Source organism: Neurospora hispaniola, assembly GCF_033458365.1.
Source record: "Neurospora hispaniola strain FGSC 10403 chromosome Unknown B0T23scaffold_2, whole genome shotgun sequence".
Classification (NCBI taxonomy): domain Eukaryota; kingdom Fungi; phylum Ascomycota; class Sordariomycetes; order Sordariales; family Sordariaceae; genus Neurospora; species Neurospora hispaniola.
This window is the reverse complement of record NW_026944407.1, coordinates 4,118,509-4,139,967: the sequence shown is the minus strand read 5'-3', so window position 1 is coordinate 4,139,967 and position 21,459 is coordinate 4,118,509. Positions and strand designations below refer to the sequence as shown.

The 21,459-nt window shown below is 52.9% G+C and overlaps 8 protein-coding genes across 8 annotated transcripts; 3 read left to right on the top strand and 5 right to left on the bottom strand.

Annotated features, from left to right (window-relative positions):
• Positions 1-2,248: 2,248 nt before the first annotated feature.
• Positions 2,249-3,087, bottom strand: B0T23DRAFT_93032 (uncharacterized protein). Its single transcript, XM_062841997.1, has one exon. The coding sequence runs from the start codon at positions 2,660-2,662 to the stop codon at positions 2,411-2,413; it is 252 nt and encodes an 83-aa protein (XP_062696020.1). The 5' UTR covers positions 2,663-3,087; the 3' UTR covers positions 2,249-2,410.
• Positions 3,088-3,755: 668 nt separating this feature from the next.
• B0T23DRAFT_451944 (uncharacterized protein) lies at positions 3,756-5,767 on the top strand. The gene is made up of 2 exons (XM_062841129.1): positions 3,756-4,496; positions 4,562-5,767. The coding sequence occupies exons 1-2, from the start codon at positions 4,062-4,064 to the stop codon at positions 5,420-5,422; spliced, it is 1,296 nt and encodes a 431-aa protein (XP_062696019.1). The 5' UTR covers positions 3,756-4,061; the 3' UTR covers positions 5,423-5,767.
• On the bottom strand, positions 5,768-8,210 carry B0T23DRAFT_333956 (nitrogen permease regulator 2). The gene is made up of 3 exons (XM_062835773.1): positions 7,903-8,210; positions 7,232-7,768; positions 5,768-7,161 (listed from the first exon to the last, which is right to left on the bottom strand). The coding sequence occupies exons 1-3, from the start codon at positions 7,943-7,945 to the stop codon at positions 5,876-5,878; spliced, it is 1,866 nt and encodes a 621-aa protein (XP_062696017.1). The 5' UTR covers positions 7,946-8,210; the 3' UTR covers positions 5,768-5,875.
• B0T23DRAFT_309603 (uncharacterized protein) lies at positions 7,957-8,109 on the top strand (the record flags this gene model as incomplete). Its single annotated transcript, XM_062834529.1, has 1 exon — positions 7,957-8,109. A coding segment is annotated over one exon (153 nt), but the record flags the coding sequence as incomplete, so codon positions are not given.
• Positions 8,211-8,470: 260 nt separating the features above from the next.
• B0T23DRAFT_92897 (tyrosine--trna ligase precursor, mitochondrial (cyt-18)) lies at positions 8,471-10,835 on the bottom strand. Its single transcript, XM_062841996.1, has 2 exons — positions 10,431-10,835; positions 8,471-10,367 (listed from the first exon to the last, which is right to left on the bottom strand). Exons 1-2 carry the CDS (start codon positions 10,673-10,675, stop codon positions 8,603-8,605), a joined length of 2,010 nt encoding a protein of 669 aa, XP_062696016.1. The 5' UTR covers positions 10,676-10,835; the 3' UTR covers positions 8,471-8,602.
• An 813-nt stretch (positions 10,836-11,648) lies between these two features.
• B0T23DRAFT_309834 (CybS-domain-containing protein) lies at positions 11,649-12,382 on the top strand (the record flags this gene model as incomplete). Its single annotated transcript, XM_062834547.1, has 3 exons — positions 11,649-11,778; positions 11,873-11,890; positions 12,030-12,382. 3 exons carry the CDS (start codon positions 11,649-11,651, stop codon positions 12,380-12,382), a joined length of 501 nt encoding a protein of 166 aa, XP_062696015.1.
• A 1,294-nt stretch (positions 12,383-13,676) lies between these two features.
• Positions 13,677-16,957, bottom strand: B0T23DRAFT_92875 (uncharacterized protein). The gene is made up of 3 exons (XM_062841995.1): positions 16,173-16,957; positions 15,776-16,102; positions 13,677-15,713 (listed from the first exon to the last, which is right to left on the bottom strand). Exons 1-3 carry the CDS (start codon positions 16,722-16,724, stop codon positions 13,875-13,877), a joined length of 2,718 nt encoding a protein of 905 aa, XP_062696014.1. The 5' UTR covers positions 16,725-16,957; the 3' UTR covers positions 13,677-13,874.
• A 1,892-nt stretch (positions 16,958-18,849) lies between these two features.
• Positions 18,850-20,561, bottom strand: B0T23DRAFT_92802 (CCAAT-binding transcription factor (CBF-B/NF-YA) subunit B-domain-containing protein). The gene has a single exon (XM_062841994.1). It carries the CDS (start codon positions 20,081-20,083, stop codon positions 19,139-19,141), a length of 945 nt encoding a protein of 314 aa, XP_062696013.1. The 5' UTR covers positions 20,084-20,561; the 3' UTR covers positions 18,850-19,138.
• Positions 20,562-21,459: the final 898 nt, after the last annotated feature.

The window sequence follows — 21,459 nt, the reverse complement described above, 5'->3', positions numbered from 1 at the left end:
GGGCATATGGTAACTACCCTCTGTGTCATGGTCATCCTCGCATGTGGATATGATCAACTTCGGCCTGTTCTCCGGAGAACCCACCCCCAGATGTAGCACTCGCCAGCGGCAAAAGCAAATTTCCTGGATAGACCTGCGGGGCCCTCCCATGATCTCGGAAACTCGAGGGTCCATGAGCTGGGGCACCCGGCTGGCTCGCACTTGTCGTGTGTGAGGCGTGTATGGACAAAGATTCCGAAGAAACGAGGTGGCCGGTTGACGTCCGAGGGTGCTAGTGACTGGTTATCTGGTACACAGAAGGGGTTTTCGGAAGTTTTTACGGCATCAGCCTGCGACTATTCCAAACCTGGCCGTCGATTGTCGATCTATTAGCTGGGATCATGCGGTTGGGAAGACTGTGCTCCACGGCCATCGTGGGGAAGTTGGAAGCTTGATCTATTCTGAAGGAAGCGAACCTAGTGGAAGCCGTCGAGTGAGAGCTGGGTGCAAGGTTGAAGTGAGTGAAGCCTGACTTTGAGGCCCATCTGGGCGGGGAAGTTTGACACTCAGGCCAATCTTCCCCGCCCCAAGACAGAGAATTGAAATTGGAAGCGAGTTCTCATGGTGGCTTGGTCATAGCCTTGAAAGGGCAGGCGCGATGACATGATTGCGATCGTGGCATCCGTTCAATTCCTTGCGCTGGAAGGAGTGAACAGCACAAAGGTCACGACCAGGGTTAGAGGGGTGAGTTTGTCAAATGCGCCCAGTGTAAGTAGAGGTACTTACCCTTGCTGGTACCTCTTCTCCCTGTCTCGTTGCCACGTTCCTGGCCGTTGTGCAATGTCTCGACAACGGATCTTATGAGATGAGACACCCAACAGAGGCTAAGCTGAAGTAGGGGTATCTGCTCGAATTTGATGGCATTGCTGTTTCGAGAAATCATTAGTATTTTGGCGCCGGTTGAACGATGACGAGGAAGCCCAATTTGGACTGGAATGATGCAATGTCCTAAAACACACGGCCCAAGCAGTGTCTTCCACATGGCAGTTCCTGAGAGACCCTTCCATAGAGGTAGGTAACTTAGTCATCACTGGGCAGTAGAGGTAAAAGCCCCTGTCGTCAGTGAGGATTTTGTTAGGGTACAGCTAGTAGCGTTAGGTACCTGCCCGTACCTAACCCTGCCACTGGCCAGCTCCCGTCCATTTGGGCTTCTGTGCCTGCGATTTTCTACCACGCCAAGGAGCAGGGCATCATGAATACAGGTAGTAGGAACCTCAACCTCACACCCTCAACCTACCTTGACACAGCAAACACAAAGCCTCACTGCGTGTCCGACACTCTTGGTCTCAACGCCTTAACCTCCGATCTCTTTCTTTGTGTGCCCCCACGAAATCGATGTCCTCGCCATGTTGTGACGTGTTCCACGCCGCTCCTAAAACCCGAGTCACTTACACAAGGCTGCTGTTGATGCAGGTGCCCAATTCAACGCAAGTATTGGATACGGACAGCATTGCTTAATTCCATCCGCTTCGTGCGTGGCCACTTCTTGGGTCACTAGAGGACGCATCATGCAGTCAACTCAACAAATCGAAGCACACCCGCCGGCGTTCAGGAACCAGCCTAAAATGGCTTGCTGTCGACTGTCAAGCTTCAACCGTGGAGAGCTGTCATGTGTTCCTTCAGTCAGTGCAGCAACAGAGCTCAGGGAAACCCCCTTGTTCGGAGACAGAAAGTTGCATGCGACCTCTTGGTACTTGATGCTGCACCTCCAGTTACACAACCGCCAGCCGTGCCATGGTAAGCTCTTCTCAGCTGGTCGGTATTTCTCCGATGCGCCCTGCCCGAAACCGCGAGTGGTTATCATGGAAGTTCAAGAGCAGGAGTCCTCGAAGAGTGCCTCGTACGTCCATATGATGACTCCTATTGCGTCCAATTTCTCATGTGGCTTGCCGGCATGGAAAAAAGACCATCTGTAGCTGAAAGACATGCAGCGGGCGGGACCTTCCATGTTGCTTAGCGTGGAAGTCAAGCAGTCCTCTATTCTCGGTCCTTGTTGTCGAAAGTAGCATCTTCTCCACGCAAATGCCGTATCCATGCAGCGATTAGGAACTTGCCATTGCAGATCTGGAAGTGAGAAGCCATCCAGGTCTTCCTCCTCCAGTCTATGTTGGCTATGCATTTCGCTCGAAATGGCTTTCGCTGCGAGCCCAATAGCATTTCGGCTGAATACAGGACAAGCATGCCTATCCACGCCGCAAAGAGTTTGAGACCTTGCTAACGAGCAAGGAAGATTCCATTAGATCCTTGGAATCTTGGTGTCGTCTGTCGACAAGTTTCGGTCCAACGTGGCAGCACAGCCTTTCCCCAAGGAAGCCCGAGATTGGATCTCTTCGAAGTCCAGAACCGGAAGGCTGCATTTCACGAGATCGATTCAGGCAGCGCCTGTCCGCTGAATCCCGTATACAACAACCCACATGACCGGCGTCGCACGCGTAGCAGCTCTATCTTGACGGGCCATCTCTTGGGGAAGCACTGATCTCCTCCTCAGTCCATGCCCTCGCCCACGCCAACTCCACTTCAGACGGACGAACGAAGAAGAATCCTCATCAACGTGGTGGCGCTCGCTGCTAGTGCGTCGACATCTCGCATTGACGGACAGCCTATCATAGTGTAATAGTTTCATGATCTCAAAGGTCCGTGGAAGACAATGGTCGCTTAAGCACGTCGTATCCTTGCTTGGCCCGCCGCAAGAAGGCTCTAAAGTACGGTTAGAGATGTGTCTTGATGTACACCAAGGCGGTGAAGGAGCAGGTGCTCGATATCCTTGATACACTTACCTGGAGTATCCTGGCATGGTCCACGGACCATGCACTCTGAGCTGTACATACCTGTCTGGTATAGTCCATATGTTTTACCTACTAGTTCGCTGAGGTTAACGCGACAGCCCATATAATGCCGCCATAACAAGAAACGCTATTGATCAACCGAAAACGTGAGTAGTTTGCGAATACGATTTTGTTGGCAGGCTTGACGGAAGACCTCAACGAAAGATTATTCTCGCCAAACCGGCTATCGGCTGAGGGTCATTGAACCTTTAAGAATGCTGATTGCGCATCAAAGTAGGAGGTTTGAAGCGTTGAGTTTCTTTCATCCTCCAGAATAAGAGTGTAGGCAGAAGTGATGAAGTGTCTGCCATCTGAAGAAAGTTTGTTCGAAACCAGAGAAGAGGTTTAGGTTTGTCAAGGGATAGAGTGAGACGATTCGCCCTCGTCGATTAGTTTAGAAGGTACATGGATTTGGTTCGAAGCAGCAGCTAATCGACAGTGCCCTTGTCCCCATCACACACATGCGATAACAAAGCTACTGGACGAGCTGATAAGATGGAGAGGAAACGGTCAGGTGTCAGGTCATGTGGATGCCGAGAGCCCGATAGAACCTCAAAGAAGCGGATGGGCGTAAGAGCAGGAGCGTATCGAGGTGTCGCAGCTGACTGGAACTAGTAGGTGACAAGATAGTGGCTCACCATCTATAGTATGGCACGCAAAAGTTGCAATCAGACACCGTCGTATCATCCATCGATTCCATGTAGTGTATGTATACGCCTAGTGACCGGCGTTCGTGGGAAAGCTGAAGTACTAAGGTACTGTAGCATGCACTTGGTAGGGTTAGGGGAGGAGTCGTGTTGGACGACAGAAGTGAAGCCTAAAAAGGCAAGAACCTCGGTGCTTGTAGTGGGGTCTGCTGCCTGCCGTGGATGGACTCTCTTAATGCCATGCCACCCACCTGCCACTGTTGGCGGCAGCGCTTATCGGCCTCCGCCTGTGACCTTCCAACATTACAACAACTCAATTACTTTGGCTCCCAACACAAACACTTTTTCGTAGCATCACCATTCCTCGTCTTTCACCAGCACACGAAGCTCTCGTAATTCCATACGAACGCCTTTGCAGCAGGCTTTCACATAATCCCATCACGAAGTGCTGAACTCGAACGAGGGGCGATCGGAGCTCCCCTGAGACTAACGTCATCATCCACGACCGCCATTAACCGTTTCATTGCCGATCGTAAAGCCGACAGAAATCATGGCTGAGGCTTCAAATCCTGGCGGCGATGGCCAGATTACCTTCAAAGTAAAATGCTCAGGCGACAAGAACCACACAGTCACCATTGCCGAGTCTGCGACCGTCCTTCAGCTCAAGACCCTGTTAGCGGGGGAGGAATACGAGAACATCTCGCCGGAGCAGCAACGCCTCATCTACTCCGGAAAGGTCATGAAGGACGATGAAGTTCTCAGTTTCTACAAGATCAAGCACATGAACACAGTGCACATGGTTAAGCGTCCAGCCAGCGCCGCGACAGCCAGCAGTGGCTCAACCTCGACACCCGCTCAGCCCGCGATACCTCAGAACATGGCTGCCGGCACTCCCTCGAATAACCTTTTAGCTGGCCTCACGGGCGCTCGCTTTGCCGGTCAGGTGCCGCTACCAAGCCGAGACCTGTTTGGGCCGGACGGAGGAGTAAGCCACCCCTTTCTCGGCCCCCTTGACCATTTACATACCTGTTTACTAATGATGTTTTACAGATGGGCGCGCCTCCTAGCGAGGATGAAATCGCGAACATGCTCTCGAACCCAGCGATGGCCCAAGTCATGGCCGAGGCGTTTAACAACCCCGCCGTCATTGACCAGATGATTGCCTCCAACCCGATGTTGGCCAACATGCCCGCTGATCGCGCTCGCGAGCTTCTCAACTCTCCGATGATGCGCAACATGATGACGAACCCGGAGGCACTTCGCATGGCGGCACGCATGCGTAGGATGATGGGCGGAGGCGCCAACGCCTTTCCAGCGCCCGGGGTAACGGACAACACTCCGAACGCGACGACCGGTGCCGGTAATAACAACGCGAATGCCGATGCGCAGAACCCGTTCGCCATGTTTCTTCCATTTGGTGTTCCTCCGGCGGGCGCTCCCCCAGCAGGTAATCCCTTTGCCGCGCTCTTTGGAAACCCCGCGGGGGCTTCGCCTGCGTCTACCGGAGCTTCGACCGAGAATGCCAGGAGCGGGGATGCCGCATCTGCTCCGGCTACTGGCGCTACTTCGGGGTCTGGGCAGCAAGCAGACCCGTTGGCATCTTTGTTCGGAGCGCTTGGAGGTGCTGGTCAGCCTGGTCAGGCTGGTGCCGCGAACCCTTTTGGTCTGCCCCCTATCTCGCCTGAGGCCTTGCAGCAGATGATGCAGGCATTTGGTGGCGGTGGTTTGGGTGGTTTTGGCGGAAATCCCGTTGCTCCTCCCGACAACAGGCCGCCAGAGGAGAGGTATGCTGAGCAGCTGCGTCAACTCAACGATATGGGCTTCTTCGATTTTGATCGGAACGTTGCTGCACTACGCCGCAGCGGTGGTAGCGTACAGGGTGCTATCGAACACCTTCTGGGCGGTTCTTAACTTGAATTTCTTTACTAGACGGTGCAGAGATGTGGACCGGAGATTGACAGTCATCTGCTGTTCCTCAAGGATACGGCGGTATTCACAATGAACAACAGCATGTCGAGGGGATAGAGGATTGAAGGATGTCCAGGGAGTGCAGTGTTATCTTCTGGCGAGGTCATTGTTGGGCCGTGCTAGACATTTGATTGAGAAATATCTAGTGATAATGGTTGCTAAGGAGGAAGATGGACAGTCCAGCACAGAGACGATGCTCAAAACAACACCCCTTCAGCGGGTGTCCTCACGTAGGGAGGTTTACATGTTTACAGTTTAGCGATCTTAATCAAACATGTCTCCTCTTGCTTGAATCGACAAGGTTCTTTTGTCCTCTAAGAAGACGAGTTCGCATACAGTAGCCGGGCTAACTATCAACACCACTAATCAATTCTTATTTTCATGCTGTCATTCCCTCTACCGATAAAGCACCGTCAAATCCCCAGCCGGCACCGGAAAGTTCCTCAATTTATCCATAATCTCCGCGTCCGTCATGTTCCTCTCCGTCATGATCTGATCAAAACAATGTCGTCCATCCATATACTTTTGCAACGGATCCCCACTAGCCTTCATCATCATCGCCATCTTCTTGTTGTTCGACCCCTTTCCCCCCGGACCCCCATGACTCCCGGGTTCACGGTAGGTATCATAATGTCCGCCCGGCACCGCCACTTTATGTTCCCTCCCCATTTCCCCTTCGCCATACCCCCTCCCACTTTTCCCTCTTCCTGTGCCAGTTCCGGTATCGGATGGCGAAACAGGCCTAGCCAACCCCGTAGCTAGCGCAGCCAAATACTGTTTTGAGATAACATACTTGTGCACCCTGTACAAACACCCCTTGATGACGCCAAATTGAACTAAGCGGCGAACGTCTACGTATCGCAGGACGTCGAAACCGGAGTCCATATGGCCCTTGAGCCATTCGGCCACGGTTTTGCCGACGCAAAAGGTGGTCATTAGGCGGATTAGCATGTAGTTGGATATGCGGTATCCGTTGGGTGGTGGGGGCTTGTTAGACGGTGGGGAGGAGGAGGTGTGGATGTTGGAGGAGGGGTTGCGGGGGGAGGTGGAGGGCTTGCGTTCATGAACGGGGGAGAGGTGGTGTTGGGCATAAGGGCTGGGATCGCGGTCGGAACCACCTCCTGGGCCAAGGCCAAAGGGGGAGAGGTGGCTGTGGCGTGTGCTGGCAGAGGTGGAGAGGTTGGAGGGATTGTGGTTGTGGAAAGTGGTGCTTCCAGATACAGAACGGAGACGGTGGTAGTTGTCGGAGGAAGAAGAAGAAGAAGGTCCGGCGCCGGTGCCGGTGTTGTTGCTGCTGGGAGACGGATCGATGGGTCCGACGCAGACGTAGTTAGCACATTCGTCGACCATGCCGCCTACGTTGGCGATGAAGTCGTGGATCCCCGGGCGAGGGGCGTAGCACGCGCCGAACAAGAACATGTCTAGGAGCAGGATGGTGTCGTAGTAGAGCAGGTGGCGAAGGGCGAGCTGGGTCAGCTCGAGGGAGACGCCGGAGGCCAGAGCAATGCGGCGCACGTCGGAAACGCCATCGATATGGGCGACGACGCGCTGCAGGGTTAGATCCCAGGTTGGGTCGACGACGTCGGCGAACTTCATTTTGGCGACGGGGACGTGCCAGCCTTTGACTTCAGGGGGGTTGACGTGGTGAGGAAAGAGTTTCATGTTGATTGTGTTAGCGTCGTCTATTTTGAAACGGTCAGCATTGTTTGTGACTGGGGTGATGAAGGGGGGTGAATAGGTAGGGAGATATACCAATGGGAATCATGCACTCTCCATAGTTATTCAGATCCTCCTTCACAATCTCCAGCAACGATTCTATCGGCCGCCGCATACTCACCATCTCATTCCCGTCCCCGTCCACCCAACGGCCGCCGCCATTGCCATATCCATGAACTGCGACCGCTCCGCCCCTCGTGGCCGCGTCCTGGCTCAGGTAGCCGTCCTGCTTCTCCATCTCGGCAAAGGTGGCCGCCAGCCTCCTTACGACGCGTTCATAGGGGATCTGGTCCACCACGTCGCAACTGATGACGAGCCCGAAGTTGAAAATGAACTCGTTCCGGTCGTACCGCGGGTCCGGAATGGAGACGGGGTATCCCAGGATGACGTACTTGCCGTCCGGGTCATTGACGGTGATGAAGCGGTTGCAGAAGGCCTTGCGCGGGATGATGTACTCCTGGAGCACGCTGAAGTCGAAGAGACATGGTTTCCTGTTGAGGGGACCATTGGTGCCTTCTGGAAGTGGAACTGGCACGATTGAGCCCGGTGGACTTTGTGCGACGATTTTGGTTCCTGAGTTAGGGAAAAGTGCCACTGGTTAGCTTGAGATTCACTACACTTCGTCTTTGGGCTGTCTTGGCCAGACCCAATAAAAATGGGTGGGCAAATGACTTTGATGAGTGACGGGCAAGGCAGGCTATATGTACCCTCTTTTGGAAAGAACCTGGCATAGAAAATTGCTTGAATCATAATTTAGATAATTGTTGTCGAAACCCAGGGTCTTCTTGATGTTGGGAAAAGCGACTTTGGATTTGACGCCGAGACGAGTATTATGGTCTCATCCGTTGCCGGCGCTCATTTCTATCGGTTGGTTCTACCGAGTAGCGTATAGATGTCATCCGAATCCGAAGTAGAATGAATTTGCTATTGAGAACAATGATCAGACACTTTGCAAACCAAAGATGACGAAAGCATAGTAGTCGTCGCCGTGGTCGTTTTGCCAGAAGTTGTCACGTATTGTGATTTGTCTTGGGAAAGGTGCCTTGGTGCTACGAGGTCAATGGCTGCTAGTGAATACCTCACGGATAACCCTAACCCCACCCACAAAAACAGAGAACCATAACCCCTTTTCGACTTCAGCATCGGAGGACCCAGGAATGAAAGCTAACTATCCGTGTATTTCAGAATATTTGCTTGACAAACATTATTCTGAAAATACCATATTGTCGTTTGTGCCTGCCATGTTGCGGAGCTCCACGGCCTTGACTATGATGTCCAAAAATCGGGTATTTTCATGCTTCTATCTTACAAGATATGTACGGGGAGTAACGCTTTTGTCCAACCAATCCAACCTTTATGCCTTTTCTCTGTGCCACCCTACCATGCGAATAGATCCTTACACATTCTCTACCACTTATACGGATCCCTGTCATCTTGAGTCTGCTTCTTCACCCCATCTCCCCGCACAGAGGGTTTTTCGTCCATCATGCCATCAATCGTCTTTACTGAGGCAATCATCTCCTGCTTAAGCTTGGTCTCCATATCCTTCTTTTGCCTGCTCTTTTCCTCAGGGAATATAATCTGCTGGCCCTGCTGCTTCTCCTGCGAACTCTTTTGCAGCTCGTTCACAGCATTCTTAGCCTCTTCAGGGGTCAACTTCTTCTCTTTGAGGTTCTTCATAATCTCATTCAGTTTCCTGACAGCGCCGGTAAAGCTCTGTCCGGGGTACGTCTGGCCCGAAGCAGCATACTCGACGTCGCTGACCATCTGGATTACACGCACGTTATGCTTGCCCTTGCGGAGGATTAGCAGGTTGCCGTTAATCAGGTAGCGCTGGGTCTCGCCGGGGAACCACAGCTTGACGGGCATAAAAGAGATGAGGTCCGGGTTCATGGTGACGTTCTCGCCGCCGGCTCTGTGCGCTCCGCCGACGTAGCAGCCCTGGGCAGCCGCGAGCTTGTGGCCCTCGGTGGTGCTGCTGGCGAGACCGGCGGCGTAGAGGATGCGGCCGATAGACTTGCCCATGATGAGCGACTCGGGGAGAATCATGTCGATACGGGGCGCGTTGTTGAGGGTGACAGGCTGGTCTGAAATCGTCTTGTACTGATCGCCACCGGTGGCTGCGTCCTTGGCACGAGAGACTTGGGGAATGGTCATCTGGCCGGTATACATCATGCGATGCTGTTCCTCGGCGGCGCTGGCCTCCTGTTTACCGTGGACCAGCGTCACAACCTCACGCGCAAGGGTATGTTGCGCGACACGCTTGCTAGGGTCTTTGGCGTGCTCCTCCATAGTCTTGGTAATTTCGCTGATGGGCATAAAAGTGAAGAGCTTGAGGAGATTCCCAACCTCTTGGTCGGATCGGCGGACAAAGTAACCGTAGAAATCGAAGACGGAGGTCTGATAGGGGTCAAGCCAAATGGCGTTACCTGCACTCTTACCAAACTTGGCACCGGACGAATCGGTCAAGAGAGGTACGGTGAAGCCGACGCATTCGTCAAGGGCAGTCTTGGGCGTAACATATTTGCGCTCCTGCGGGTCGGGCTCGGATTCTCGGGCGGCCTTGACGACTTCGAGACCAGATATGATGTTACCGTACTGATCAGAACCTCCAATCTGCATCTGAACTCCCTGCTGGTAGAACAACTCGAACCAATCCCAGCCCTGCATGATGGGGTAGGTGAACTCGGCAAAAGACACGCCGTCTCCCTGGGTCATCTTGTTCTTGACGGTATCGCGCGACAGCATGGGGCCGATGCGCAAGGCGTGACCTACCCTCCTCAGAACCTCGAGCATGGGCTGCTTGTTCCACCAATGGTTGTTGTTGACGATGCCTCGCTTCCGCGCCCAATCGGCTTCGTAACCACGCGCTCGCATCTGAGTGTCCACGTTCTCCCACAGCTTTTTGAGTTGGTAGTGAATCTTGGTCATGTTCATTGTCGCATCACTGCTGCTCAAATGATCTCTGCTTTTTAGCCTGCCTGTCGGGTCTCCAATCTTTGCCGTCGAGCCGCCAATGAGGGTGAATGCCTTGTATCCTTCCAAGTACATCCAGAAGAGCGGCATCAGGGGGAGTAGATGGCCGACGTGTAGTGATGGTGCGGTGGGATCAATGCCGACATATGCGCCAATTCGTCTCGTTCTCATAAGCTCGGCGATGTGCTCTTTGGTGCTGGTAGAAGAATCGTGTTAGTCATGTTCATGTGCGCATCGAAGGGCCAGTGTCTAAACTTACCCAGCTGTATCCTTGACATAGCCTCTCTCCTCAAACAGGTCCCATGTATTCTGCTTCTTGCCCTTCTTGATGGCCTCTGCCCTCGCCTGCCAGTTTTCCTCGGCCTCATTGATCTTGGCCGTGTACTTTGGTCCGAATTCGCGCCTGAGTCCTCTTCGTTGGAGAATGAAGCATGATGGGTTAGCCGCAGCATACTTGGCGATACTCCCGCCGGAGCGTATTAGGGCTTTTGTGCGAAGCAGCATTTGATGTGATGTTTGGCTGCGTATCGCTCAACGGCTAGAAGAAGGAAGGAGAGGGAACTGGGCGCGATCCGTAGCGCAACCCAAAGCGCCGATTCCGGCCCTCTTTTTGCGATCCGATCGACCGAAATTGGGTCCCTTGATGGGCAATTGCAAAGGTTTGGTTATGATTCCAAGGGCGCGGTAGTAAATTGGTCGGGATTCCCAGGCGGTAGGGTTTCCGGCTGAAGATCCGGGGTCGCCTGGTGTGAGGGGATCAGAGGTCGGCTGGTGTTGAGGTAGGTTGGGAGTGTACAAGCGGCGATGATAGCTTCGGCCAGTCATTAAGGTACCGGCGAACTACGGCGCCATCGAAAAAAAAAAAATAATGGCCCCTCGTCCCAACCCGGGTGCAGCGAAGGTCTCGCTAGGTATCTTATCGCCCCAACTAACGCGCTGCCGTACCTATCATTACGCGCTAGCATCTCCGACTGCGAAATAATTTCTGGAACGGCGGAGGGGAGCTTGGGCCACCCCTGTTGCTGCCGGGTCGGGTTTGGCGGGGGGACAGGGCCCTTGGATTGCATGTGCAACCCACTGGATGCAGCAAGATCCGGTACGTACCAATCTCCAAGCTACGGCCACGCCGGGAACAATGGGATTTTCCACGCCGAGCGACGACCGGCACACGCTGCCGCTGACATCTTCTATGCTGCGATTGGCCGAGTATTGCCGAGGGATAAGCTACATCAGGACTCGCAGCTCGGCACCAGTCCGTTCCACTCCGGAGCCCGCCCGTCCCGTGTCACTCCCAGCGCTCCTAGCGATCCGCGGCCACGATCCTGTCCTGAACCAACCGAAAGACCCGTGCGACGATATCTCCTGCGAAGACCGCCCTCCCGTTCTCGAAAGCCCAATTGGTTGTCCGCCATCACCACCACGCTTCGACCACATCACCACCCAACACCCGTCATCACCACCACAATCACCAGAAACAATGGCTTCCGTCGCCCGTTCCTCTGCCCTCCTCAAGCAGGTTGCGGCCAAGCAGTCCGTTGCCGCCAACGGTCTCCGTGTTGCCGCCTTCCACACCACCTCCCGCAAGAGCTTGCTCCCCCCTCCTCCTCGTACGTAATCGCATACACTTGCACTCGGACCTGAATACAGGTTCAACGTATGTTGCATGGATCGGTATATGGGCTAACACTATGAGGGGGACAGAGCGCATTGAGGGTACAGGTACGAACAACAACCCAACAGCTATGCTTCCTTGCTCGTCATGAGCCAAACAACCCCCATGCCGGGTTGCGAGAAGCGCATCCACCACAACACCTCGACATCACATGCATGCAAACAATAGCTTAACACCTACCTTTAGTGAACGACCCCGTCGAGGTCCCCCCTCCCTCTCCTTCTCATGGCTCCTACCACTGGACTTTCGATCGTGTTGTCGCCGCCGGTCTCATTCCCTTGACCGTCGCTCCCTTCGCCGCCGGCTCTCTTAACCCCACCATGGACGCCGTCCTCGCCGCCACCATCCTTATCCACTCCCACACTGGCTTCGGCAACATCATTGTCGACTACGTTCCCTCGAAGCGCGTCCCCAAGGCCCGCAAGGTCTTTACCTGGGGTCTTAACGCCGCTACCGTCCTCGTTGGCCTTGCCCTTTACGAGTTCGAGACCACCGATGTCGGTCTTACTGAGACCATCAAGCGCGTCTGGAAGGCTTGAGCGACTCTTTGCGACAATTATCGTTGCGAGGACCGGTTGGAAAGATGAGGGCTGTTTGATGTGCATTGGGAACTACCGAAACTCCTAAGGCCTCCTACTTTTTTTTTGGATGGAGCAAAGGCCGGAATGACGGGAATAGGTGAGGGAGGGCACCTTCAAGAGGAACAGAAAGGGGTGGAAGAAGTTCTGTTTTGTCATACCTCACGGCGTAAAAAGAATATACCTTTCTGTTTTGTCTCCATGCGGCCTTCTTTTTTTTCTGCGCTGTTCAGGGGCCCATGGTGCGCAGACGGTCTAGATTGGATTTAGTTCTCGAGTTTGGATTGCTCGTCAGATGTGACACCGGGAAGAGGTTGGTTATGGGGGCACGAAGAGGGGCTGCTAGTACAGGAGCAATCTAAACGCGCAAGTGCGGTTTCCCTTGGTGGCTTCAAGATCGCATTGAAGTCGGTGGATTGCCCCTGAATGGAGTTGTGCCTTTCAAGTGGATGATCATGGTTTGGGGCTGGCGGGAAGCGAACACTGACAAGTTGGTTTCAGGCACGGTCGTTGTAGTGTTCTTACAACGAATCGAAAACAGATGAAGAGGCACTGGCGGTTGATCAAGTTATATCACTCGCTTTTCCTGATTATGGAACTAAAGCTACCTCAGGGTGATGCTGGTCGAGTAAGGTACAGTATCTTATCTGACCCTTCTCAGTTACCTAGATACCTAACAATGACGATGGGAATGTTTGACTAATCAAGGAAAATGGCGAATGGACTGCTATGGCCTTGCTCGTGCGTCCTCGGCATTTGCCTGCCCGGCCTTATGGAAACTTTTTTTTCTGCGAGTTGTTCTTCTGGCCGACTGGAGTCTCCTATTCCCTCATCTCTTCACTTTCATTTCAGCTTCACCCTAACTAGCACACAACGTGGGGCACCTCGAAGACAATCCAGCCCCAGCATACAATATAGCCTTCTCACAGCTATGCTTGACTGCAAAAGCATATTTTTTTCAGGCATCCAACTCGGTCACTCGAGTTCAACCTCACTTGACGGCAAGGGATCCGGTCCCTTGAAGCATAGTAATTGGTCGTCTGCTCACCAACACTGATTACTGAGCTCACATAAGCGCTGATATACTTCTAGCCACTCCTTCCTAGTGATCAAACCAGCTGCAAAAGACATTCCAGCCAGGTTTTGGATGGCCTATGCAACCCTTTGCGGAACTGGCGCGAACCGCTCAGCCCAATCTTCCATGCGGCCAGAAGTACCCGAACTACATCACCCGAGTTTCGAAATCCAGCAATGGCCATGGCGCGCAATAAGTATCGGAGAAACCAGCATGCGATTTGCTCGACTCCCCAGTTGACGCCTACCAATTGTGCATAAAAAAAGCCGGCTGAATGGTTGAGTGGCAAAAAAAGAATATTCAATGCCGTATTCTGGCCAGGAGAGGCAGTCTCGCGCTAAATAGGGTTATCCAACTTATTACCTAGGGCCAAAATATCTAAGCTGAGTCCACCAACTCCTCAAGATCCTCCATCTTTTCCAAGATCCAACAACTAGCATACATATTAACCCTGTCAATACACTCCTGATCCCCCCTTCCAGATTCACGACAACCCACCCTCCTTGCTCCAAACCCCTCCTCCACAAAAACCCTCACATACCACGGCTCCACTCCCGCGCTCCTCAACAACACTTTTCCACCCACCTTCAACGCCCGATTCAACCTCCTCACTTGCTCCCTCGCCTTGCCCCTTCCTTCCTTTTCCTCCTCAGGCGAAGGTGGATCAAACCAATCCATACTATCCATCACCACCGCCACTGTCAAAGTACCCGGCTGAAACCTAGCCAACACCTCCTGTATTTCATCCGTGTGGATGCGTAAGCCGTCAAAGGCTCCGGGAGCGCTAAGTATAGAGTGGGCGGCAGGAGAAAGGTAATCGGGATGGCACTGGCGTGTGTATTGACCCAGGAGACAGACGAGGTAGTAAGGGTTGTCAGAGGCAAGGTGGGAGGTGGAGAGAACAGGGTCAAGGGTGGAGGTTGTGTAGTGAAGGATTGCTTCGGCGCGGCTTGGTTTTGCTTTGCTGGGACTGGTGGAGGAGGTAGAACGGCGGTGGTAGTCGGCTTCGATCATAGCCACTTGATTCTTGGGCACGCCCAAAGCTGACCAGAGGAAGGCGTCAGAGCTGAGGACTAGGCCGTTGACGAAGCGGTTGAGCAGACAGGGACGAATCTTGGTGTGGTAGATGGAACGTTGCCCTTCGAGGGTGGGAGTGGAGAGGAGTCGACGGACCGCAGAGCGGCAGAAGAAGAGTGTGGAAATCCAGCGGAAGAAACGGATAGCGTATCGGGAGCCGCCGGTATCGTAGAGACCGCGCCCCGTAGGGTTAGTAAATATGTGCGCATTGGATAGCCAGTATTGAAACGCGCGGCCGGAGAGGTGAGGGGAGAGTTTGGAGATGAGCAGTGAGCGAAAGTCGGGGTGTTTGCCCTCACCGAAGATCTTCCAGACGTCGGGGTAGTCCAGAGCCGTAAAAGAGGCGACTTTGAGTTCAAGCAGGTGGTTTTGGGCTGGGTTAAGATCGATGGCGTGCACGCGAGCGGGACTTTGCATCAGGTAGGAAAGAATGTTGTCGCCGGCGCTGGTGATGGCTAGGACGACGTCGTCGGGCCCGAGGTTAAGGAGTTCTCTGTCGACGCGCGAGTCTTCCCAGGTAAAGGCGTAGATGTACTCATTGTTGAACTGGGTGTGCTTCGGGAGTTGGTCGTCGTAGTAGATCCTCCAGTGGTGATTTTGGTAGAAGAAGGAGGGGAGAGGTAGGTTGGCCGAGATGTTCTCGATGGCCGTGTTGAAGGCCTTTGAGCGCATCTCCGGCGCTGTGCGACCGACTGCAAAGGCTAGCGCATTTGTTGCTGAGGAAGAATGTTTGCCCACTAGACGGGGTGATGATCTTGGGGACTCTGTCGCGATGGCATCGATGTGTTCCACAATTTCGTGTGGTAGACTCGACGTAGAAAAGGGCTTCTTGAGGCATCCCAGCCAGATGTAGTAAGGAATTGCTCCCAGTGTGTTGTTGCGGGCGTTGACGGTCAGGACAGTTCCGAACCTGTACTCGAGATAATCTCGACGAGCTGGCTCAAGAGACACCCTATCAGCATCGAACCACGAGCGCCAGAAGTTCCGCCTGAAATAGCCAACGTGTCGGTTCACAAGACCGCCCGTGTAGTTGCGGAAAGTGAAGTCGACTTTCGACTGGGCGTAAAAGTCCACGACGGCAATCAAGCCGTGAGGTGCTAACAGAGACTCGAGCGAATCGATGATCGAGAAATAATCCGGCTATATCATCATGATATGTCAGCACACACCACCCCAAGACGTCCTTAATCAAGAAAACATACCATCATCGAAAGGCTATAAGACATGGTGATCAACTCAGCCCCCGCATGTCGTCCCGGCTTCGTCTCCTCCCACCAACTCGACAAAGAAGGCGAAGAAGGTCCAGAGCCAGACTCTCCTTCGTCAACATCCTCATAATCCTCAAGCCTAAACTTCCGAGCATCCGTGCAGATAACTCTCACATTCTCCCACCCCAGCCTGGCAAACCGCTTCCTAGCCACTTCACAAAGTGACGGCGAAAAATCCACTAGGTAAACGGCTTTGAAGAATTCAGAGACGTTGACAAATTTGGCCATGGCTTCGATATTCCAGCCTGTGCCCCCACCGACCTGTTTTGTAGCGATGGTCAGCCGTATGTGAGATTTCAAGATTGGCAAGGGTTCTGATGAGGAGGCGTACATCTACCCATATCGGTTTCCTCCTTGTCCCGGTCCCTGTCCCGGTCACGGTTACACATGTCTTCCCATTCCTTTGTTCTTTTTCAAGCCCATCTCCAGCTCCAAGTCCGCCAAGTCCAGCCTCAACCTTGTACCTCAACTGCGAAGCTACAAGAGCCAACATATCCTCCCTCCCCTTCAGTAGCGTGCCCCTTGTCGCATCATAAATGTCTGCTTGACTTCCGTAAAACGACTCCAGGGCATCTTGCTGTGTTCCTGTGGTGCCGGCGGTGGCGTGAGGCTTGATAAAGCAGGAGTAGCAGAAGAGGAGGAGGGATTTGAGGGAGCTTGGGTTGCTGTCGTCCTCATTGTCGTCCTCGTTTTTGGTTGTCTTCCGCGAATAGTTGCTGGTGGTGACGAGAAAAGCCAAGACGGCCACACCGGTGAAGAAGATGGATTTGGTAGTGGTGGTGTTGAGGTTGAGGTCTGCTAGTGTCCGGGTTACTGAAAGTGATGGTAGCGAAATGTTACCCATGTGACCACCATGAGAAGCCATGGCACTGTTTTCTCCCATTGCTATAAGGTGTTGGTGTCAAGTAAGAGATGAGAGGATCCGACGGTCTGTTCAAGAACCGAAGGAAGAGAGAAAGAAGTTGGATTGAGGTTAGTCTTTAAGACCGATAGTTATATCTTTTCTCTCTCATATAAACCCGTATGTACATCTATAGAAGCTTCAATAGCGAGCGTTGTAAAAGAAGTTCCCCACCTCCACACTCCGCTTTTGCGTGAGATCCGAACGGGAATGGGTGGCCAGCGCTCGGCCCCCAGTAACACAGGGTTCTGTGATCCACATGTCTGGTTCTCTGTTCGTCATTCTGCGTCGTGGTCCTCAGATTCAGGCACGCCCATGGTCGGTTGGAGATTGGCGATTTTGACCTGGCGATTTCGAAAAAGAAACGTACGGAATATCTTGCGGGTGTAAAAGAGGGGATTGAAACCATGGGGTAGGGTGGTTCTGTAATCGCCAATCAACCGCCCACATGGCCCATGGTCGATCGCTGATTATCTTGGGGGCATCATCGCCAGTTTGGATAGACTTTCGAGTGTTAAACTTTAGATCCTGGGGGGCTGTTCCCAAGTACAAGCGCCATCTAAGTTCACAAGCTTGCCCGAACCGTTTCCTCTGGCTTGACTACTTTACGGTTTTGCCAAAGTTTTAGGCCTCTCGTAATCCCTTGTCCTGTTCGTGCTTGTTTGGCAAGCATTCGTCGACCACTGTTCGGCTTCCTCCCATTCAATCCCTTACCTGGCTCCCCGGCTGCATGGGATAGGTAATGAGGGGTCTTTCACATGGGCTGGGGAGAGGTAGGGGTTCAGTCCCCATTGGAAACCAATCGGGAAGGTTGCTAGATGCACACGGGTAGGAATACATACGATTGGATGGACGTCTCGTTTTTGCGGTCGGGGTCTCGATCGGGTGGAAAAGACAAGCGAGTAGGATTCCTTAACTTCTTGTATTGTGGTTTTTGCTGTCGGAGAAGTTTTGTGCATTATGTTTCCCCTGGTAGTCGTGATGACTGGATCGAGAACAAGATGCTGCAGGGTGGAATCGTACATAGGACGCATGACGTATCAATGAACAGACATTACACCCGACATCATCGTCTAAATATGTAAGCGCTGCACGTCAAAACACGCGCACAGAATTTACTTTACCTGGGTATCAAGCAGCGCGTGTACAATTGCATAGGTATGTCGGTTATTAATAGCATAGGCATGCATGCGAGTTCGCCGGAGCGTTTGGTCGTTGCAGCTATCATTTGCTTGCGCTACATGGGCGACATGCAAACAGCATCTAACGTCCGAATGGCTTCATGGTCACGACCAATATTTCGAATGCACAATTTTTTCCCTCGATCTACTCTAACTACCGAGTCGACTGATCATTTTAAACACCCATGCCTCAGCTACACAAGACAGACATCGAGACTTTTATGTTCGTCAAAAGAGAGGAGATATACCAATGCCAAATCAGACGAGTGGAGAAGGGCACGAGGCCAAGAGACTCTTAAGCGAGCTGCGCGAGTTCATGCAAACAACATACAAATTTGATGTCTCTCGCAATGCCAGTATAGAGAATTTCGATGGCAAAAACACAAAGTACAAGAATAAAACAAAAATCATAAGCAGTTCATGCAGTCTTGTCCTTCTGTCCTGTCCTGTTCCACATTCATCCTATTCCCAACCTGATGAAATTTGCAAAAACACGATTAAGCCGCCCGCCAAAGTCCATTCATCCGTCCGTCCGTTCGTCCATCCGTCCGTGCGTGCGTGCGTGCGTGCGTGCAGTCCAAGTCCAAATCCAGTTCCGTTCACCCATCCGCGCAACATTTCCGTTTCGTCAACCTAAAATCCTTCTCCCCTGCTACAAATGAAATATACGCTTTTTAGTGCAAGTGCTGTGAGGCGAGTTGTAGTAGTACCGGTTAAGAGGAAATATGGACAAGGATGAAAGGAAAAAATCCGATAGAAGAGGCTCCGCGCTATGACAGTGTTGAAGAAAGAAAAATGAACGTTGTCCTTCCCTAAAAGAGCCTGTAGTGTGAGTTTGGTGCAGGAAGTATGTATAGCCTTGGAGACGATGTAACTGCCCTTCGTAGCCAAACACCGCCACCATCACCACCACCCACTACGAAGCACTAAGCAAATATAAAAAAAAAAAGAAAAAAAAAAGAAAAAAAAGGTTTCGACCCAGTTTGTGAAGTTGAACTAGCACGAGCGCATACATATCGCCCACCCCGAACTCCTCGCCAACCGTTTGTTCGATGCTGCTCATGCGCCCAGGCGACGAAAACATAAGAGTATGGACGATAATGCAAGCATGGCCGTGTGTCATTACGTCATGAGATCCGACCCTCAACTGGGAGCTGAACTTGGGTATAGAATTCGATAAATTGTTCCTCCTTTTTTCGAGTACACGTTACCGCATCAGTCCGAAGCGTCATCGTCCTCTGGGCTTTCGGGAGCGGCCTTCGCCTTCTTATTCGGGGCGCCCGAAGTACTTTCGGCTTTCCTCTTGGTTCCTCCAGTCGTTTTCGACCCTGCTGTTACCGAGGACTGCTCCGAACCATCTTGCTTTACATCCCCGTTGACCTTGTCCCGCTCCATCTGCGCAACCTCGTCTGCTGTCAGGAAACGGCCACCAGGACCACGAGGGCGTCGCATGGCATGGTTGTGTCTCGACTCATGGAGATACGGCTTGCGTCCCTTGTTCGTCAACCGCAATTGTTCCTCCAGCTTTTGCCTAGCGACTCGGCGCTTCAAGATCCGGTGGAACTGCTTGGCATTGACATACAGAGGCGACTCTTCCACGGCTCCGGAAGCCATCTCTGGGGACTGGGGTGGGGGCATTTGCTGTGCGGCCGTCATCGGCGGCGGGACGGCAGACCTAGAGGCGTGGTTGAGCATCGCTTGCGCATTAGGCACACCGGGGCTGGCAACCTGACTGAGACGGCGCTGTCCTGGAGGTATGCTGTTCATTTGCGGCGGAGATCGAGGTCCCGCTCTAACGTCCTTCTTAGAGTTTACACCCGACATTCTAGGCGACTGCTGCAAGTTCGGGTCCGCTGCCATGTATGGGTTCGGGTAGTTGGTTCCTGACGCAGCCGCGGTGGCAGCCAGAGCTGCAGCCTGTAGGGGCATGCCATAGTGCATGTTCTGCTGAGGCACGCCGTACTGGGTTTGGTACATGCTGTGACCTTGGGTTGGCGAAGGCTGATGCTGCTGGGTCTGGAGAATTGGCGATGTTTGAGGTAGATGCTGGCTCGATGGGGATGTGATGCTGTTACCACCCGCTGAGCTGGAGTAGGCCGTTTGCATATGTGGATTAGAATGGCTGTTTTGCGCCGGCTGGTATTGGGCGTATTCCATCATATTGAAATAGGGTCCGACTTGAAGCCGTGATGATTGGCGGCAGGCGCGATAGATTGATGTTGTTGACGAGATGAACCCAAGTGATGTTCGCGTAGTGCTGCTATGCTACCGAGCTCGGGTAGAGGAATGCTGACAAGAAAGCTGTGTCTGTGGTCGTAACAAGATGTGCTACCAGGCAGACTAAATCCAGGATGGCCTGCAGCTCAGATAAAAACACCAAGCTTCTGTTTTGGGCTCGATGCTTTGCAGTACAAGAGAAGTAACCTTGTACCTGTGGATTGGGCTGGATGTACACCCAATCTATTGGAGTTGATGCGTTGGCAGTCGATTAAGTGTCAAGGCAAGGCTTGCTATTGGTCGCACACGGCATATGCAAGCTGATGTCGCGGGGCAAATGCTGGGTGGCTCGGTCCTGGACCGTTTGAGACGAGACGAGGAGGCCTGAGTGAGCAAGGCCACGTGAGGACAGGGTGCTGATGGAAAACGCCTAGAGGGCTGGGCGATAAAAGCTGATGGTAGCGCTGCAGTTGGGATGACGCCTAAGCGAATAGCGAACACTGGCGTTGAGCGGGGGCGGAACGTCAAGCTTTCGTGGAACTCTCCCCAAAGTCTCGAGGAATTCTAGAGGCCTATCCGGCTGGGAGTGTCAGTTAAAGCCATTGGCAAACCCAAAACGGAAAAAGAAAACAGAGAACAACGGGCAATGACGATGTGACTGGGCCGAGTCAGTGGTGGGCAAGTTTCTTTTGGCGCCTTGGGCCGGCCAGTTTGATGCGCTGGCATGCATGACGGAATATGCACGAGCCAGGCCCACCCTAGTTGACCAGCTCAGCACACACAATCATCGCCCTCGTCTAGGCCTGGCAATGCAGCATCGAAAGAGGAAACCGTAAGACCCCAGGGTGGGGGAAAGGAGAAGAGGTGCCAAATCCAGAGAATTGTCTCAACCAGTGAGCAAAGTTGAGGCTGCCATGAAGTCATTGGACCGATTTGGTGGGCTTCGTCCACCTGTTCCCTCAAGAAAACTAGCGTAGCTTCGAGCGCGACACAGCGAAGTATGCAAAATCGCGAGGTGAAGAAGGCAGACACATCCTCAGCGTCTCAATGGACCATGGAAAGAAGCACTCGACCTTGGACCTCACAGCCTCTCTGGATTACATCCATTACGTAGATGTATGGCCCAGCAACCGAAGGATCCATATGTCGTGTATCAATGCAAGCTCAACAGGGCTGGAGGGACCCGATGACAGAAACCGAGGAAAAGAGAAAAGGAATGCAAACGTACCGTAAGAAAGTCTGACGGCGTTGGAGTTAAGCGACACTTGTCTGTTGCCCTTGGCAGATAAACAGAGAATACTTGGGAGAATGTCAGCACC